The sequence below is a fragment of the Arachis ipaensis genome, chromosome B05 (assembly GCF_000816755.2).
Source record: "Arachis ipaensis cultivar K30076 chromosome B05, Araip1.1, whole genome shotgun sequence".
Classification (NCBI taxonomy): domain Eukaryota; kingdom Viridiplantae; phylum Streptophyta; class Magnoliopsida; order Fabales; family Fabaceae; genus Arachis; species Arachis ipaensis.
The window spans coordinates 111549273-111552486 of NC_029789.2; the positions used below are offsets into that span (position 1 = coordinate 111549273).

Consider the following 3214-nt stretch of genomic DNA (forward strand, 5'->3'; position numbering starts at 1 on the left):
CTTAGGCAGAAAATCTTTTGAAGGTTTATTATATTTTAGACAAGCAGTTATGTTACACGATCGAGTTTATTTTCTAATCACGTTTAATTAAATTGATTTGATAATTTACTAATTCAACGCAGAATTCCTAACACAAACTCAGAATTTTACTCTCGCATCCTCTCACTCTCACTCTCAATCTCGTGCTTTTTTTTTTTTATCTTTTTCCTCATTAGTCACTTTCTTAGTTTATACTTTGCTATACACAGAAATCCTAGTTGAATAACATCATAGAAGATAACTCGAAATTTCTTGAATTTCACTTTAATAAATATAGGATTTTACTTTCATTTCTGTGTTTCTTTGATTTTGAATGCATATATGTTTCAAAATATTCTAGGTTTTGTTCTATTTTATAATTTTTGTTTGATATAGAATTTGTTTAAAATAAAAGATTTATTATGTTTGATTTCGGTTCAGAATGTAATATTTTGGGAGCGAAACTAATTAACTCCTCTTTGCATGTATCAATTTCAAAGTACATCAAAATCTCTCTCTTTGGCAACGAGAAGAAGAAGACAAAAGAAAGCTAGAAGCTTGCAGAATCATAAACATGCATGCAACATCAATATATTCTGAGATGTAACTTGTAAATGGTATGAATATAAATATACAACACTTCTCAAAAATCAGTGTTAAATACAAACTTCAAGCCTTCTCAGTAATCCAACGATTTTACAATTAATAAGAAAAGAACTAGGCAAAATGAGATAAAAGAAACTAGATCTTGCAGAAAGATAAATCGCAAAAATGTAAAGAAAATAAAAGATGAGCGGAAGAAATCTACAGAAAACTAATTTAGGAGAACTCAGGAAGTTTTTGAGATATGAGTGTGTATATAAATGTGTTTCTGATTAGAATTTTCAATCTTTTACTCTTTTAATTTGTTGAAGCACTTATTTATAGACATACTTAATTAAATAAGCGCAATAATAATATTTTATAGATATAAAAATTATTCATTACTATTCACATTTTTTTTATTTATTAAATAGGTTGTATCCAAATATTATTTAATAATGATGAAAATCGATAGGGCTACGTGTTAAGATGATTAATCATTTTTTTTCTTAAATAAATCAAAGTCAGTGAAATAATGTTCTTATTATGGATGTGCTTGAATATCAGATCTTATAGTTAAATTGATGCAAAAATGTCTCATTAAATTTTTAATTTATGATATACAAAAGTGAGATGGAATAGACCATGCCGAGGGGCTTTGCATGATAGAAGGGTGCAGCAAAGTTCAGGGGGGATGAACTTCACTAAATCAAGGTCCACCCTCTCATGTGAATCTCATCAACTTGGTATTATGTGGGTCCTACCTAACATACAAAGCCCACAACTCACACATACAATACAACATCAATAACAATAACAACAGAGGATATAGACCCACCCCTTCTCCTTCTCCTTCTGCTTCTCCCTTCTTCTTATTTTTTAAAATTTTTTATTTTTTTAATTTTTACCCCTTTCATTACTTTCTTCCCATTCCTTCAAGTCCCCACCCTTTTTCTCACACCATGAATCTTCCTAGTTCCTTACCTTCTATCTCCATCTGAGTTGACCCACCACACCATACCCAAATCCACATTATTATTATTAATTTAACAAAAATCAAGCCATTAGTTATCACCTCATCATTTATAATCCCTCCCAACTAAGTATATTTCCTTTTCAATTTATATAATAAAATAACACATTCATTAGTACACCTTCCTTCTATATATATTCCTTCCCTATTCCAACACAAACACAACTCTTTCTGCTACTTCTTAGTCAAACAAACCAAACCAAACACAAAAAAGAAAAAAAAAAAAAAAACTTCTTTTTCTTCTCTCCNNGTAGATGAAACACCACGTGCACAAATGACTCGCTTTCCATAACCCTAACCCCGGCGACACCCGCGTCGCCATTCACCGCCACATCGAAGAAGCTGTCACCGCCGCCACCAAACAGCTTATGTCGTGTCGGCAGCGGGGCCAGCACAATCGTGGATCCGGACGTCGGTGGCGGCGTCACCGAAGTGGAGTCACGAAAACTCCCTTCGTCCAAGTATAAAGGTGTGGTTCCCCAACCAAACGGACGTTGGGGTGCTCAGATTTATGAGAAGCATCAACGCGTTTGGTTGGGGACCTTTAACGAGGAGGACGAGGCCGCTAGAGCCTACGACATCGCAGCTCAACGGTTTCGTGGCAAGGATGCCGTCACCAACTTCAAGCCCCTCGGCAGTGTTGTGTCCAACAACACCGCGGTCGAGGACGAGGATTTCGAGAGCGAGTTTCTCAACTCACATTCAAAATCCGAGATCGTGGACATGCTGAGAAAACACACGTACAATGACGAGCTGGAGCAGAGCAAGCGGAGCCGCGGCCTCATAGGGCGGCGACTCAACCGAGCTGCGGGTAACGGAGGTTCCGCGGGGATGATGTCTTCATCCGGCGCGTGTGGAGGGAAGGCGCGTGAGCAGTTGTTCGAGAAGGCCGTTACGCCAAGTGACGTGGGAAAACTGAATCGGTTAGTTATACCAAAACAACACGCGGAGAAACACTTTCCCTTACAAAACGGTTGCGGCGGAGCTGGCGGCGGAGTAGTTACGGCGGCGAAGGGCGTTTTGCTGAACTTCGAGGACGTCGGAGGAAAAGTGTGGCGGTTTCGTTACTCGTACTGGAACAGTAGCCAGAGCTACGTGCTAACGAAAGGGTGGAGCCGGTTCGTTAAGGAGAAGAACCTGAAAGCCGGTGATACGGTTTGTTTCCACCGGTCCACTGGACCGGACAGACAACTGTTTATAGACTGGAAGGCGAGAAGTGTTGGTAATGATGGGGTTGGGTTTTTTGGACCGGTTGGACCGGTTTTGGAGCCGGTTCAGATGGTTCGGCTCTTTGGTGTTAACATTTTAAAGCTTCCTGGATCTGATGCCGGTGATAGCAATAACAATAATATTTTGAATATCAATAATGATAATAATGTTGCTGGTTCAATTGGTGGGTGCTTCAATGGGAAGAGAAAAGAGATGGAACTGTTTACGTTGGAGGGTAGCAAGAAGCCTAAGATCATTGGAGCTTTGTAACATTCAGCTTCCACTTTAATTTTTTCTTTTTAATTTAGTGCTTCTTTTTTCTTCATTTTATTTGTTTTTAGTTTTTAGTTTTAGTTGAGTTTTGTGATTGAT

The 3214-nt window shown here is 38.2% G+C and overlaps 1 protein-coding gene across 1 annotated transcript in view; it reads left to right on the forward strand.

Annotated features, from left to right (window-relative positions):
- Nucleotides 1894-3214, forward strand: part of LOC107643778 (AP2/ERF and B3 domain-containing transcription factor RAV1) — a gene marked incomplete at its 5' end in the record, with an annotated part of 1423 nt that continues 102 nt past the window's right edge. The window contains 1 exon segment of the mRNA XM_016347516.2: nt 1894-3214. This exon segment is cut by the window's right edge and continues 102 nt beyond it. Coding sequence (XP_016203002.1) covers nt 1894-3112 — 1219 coding nt within the window.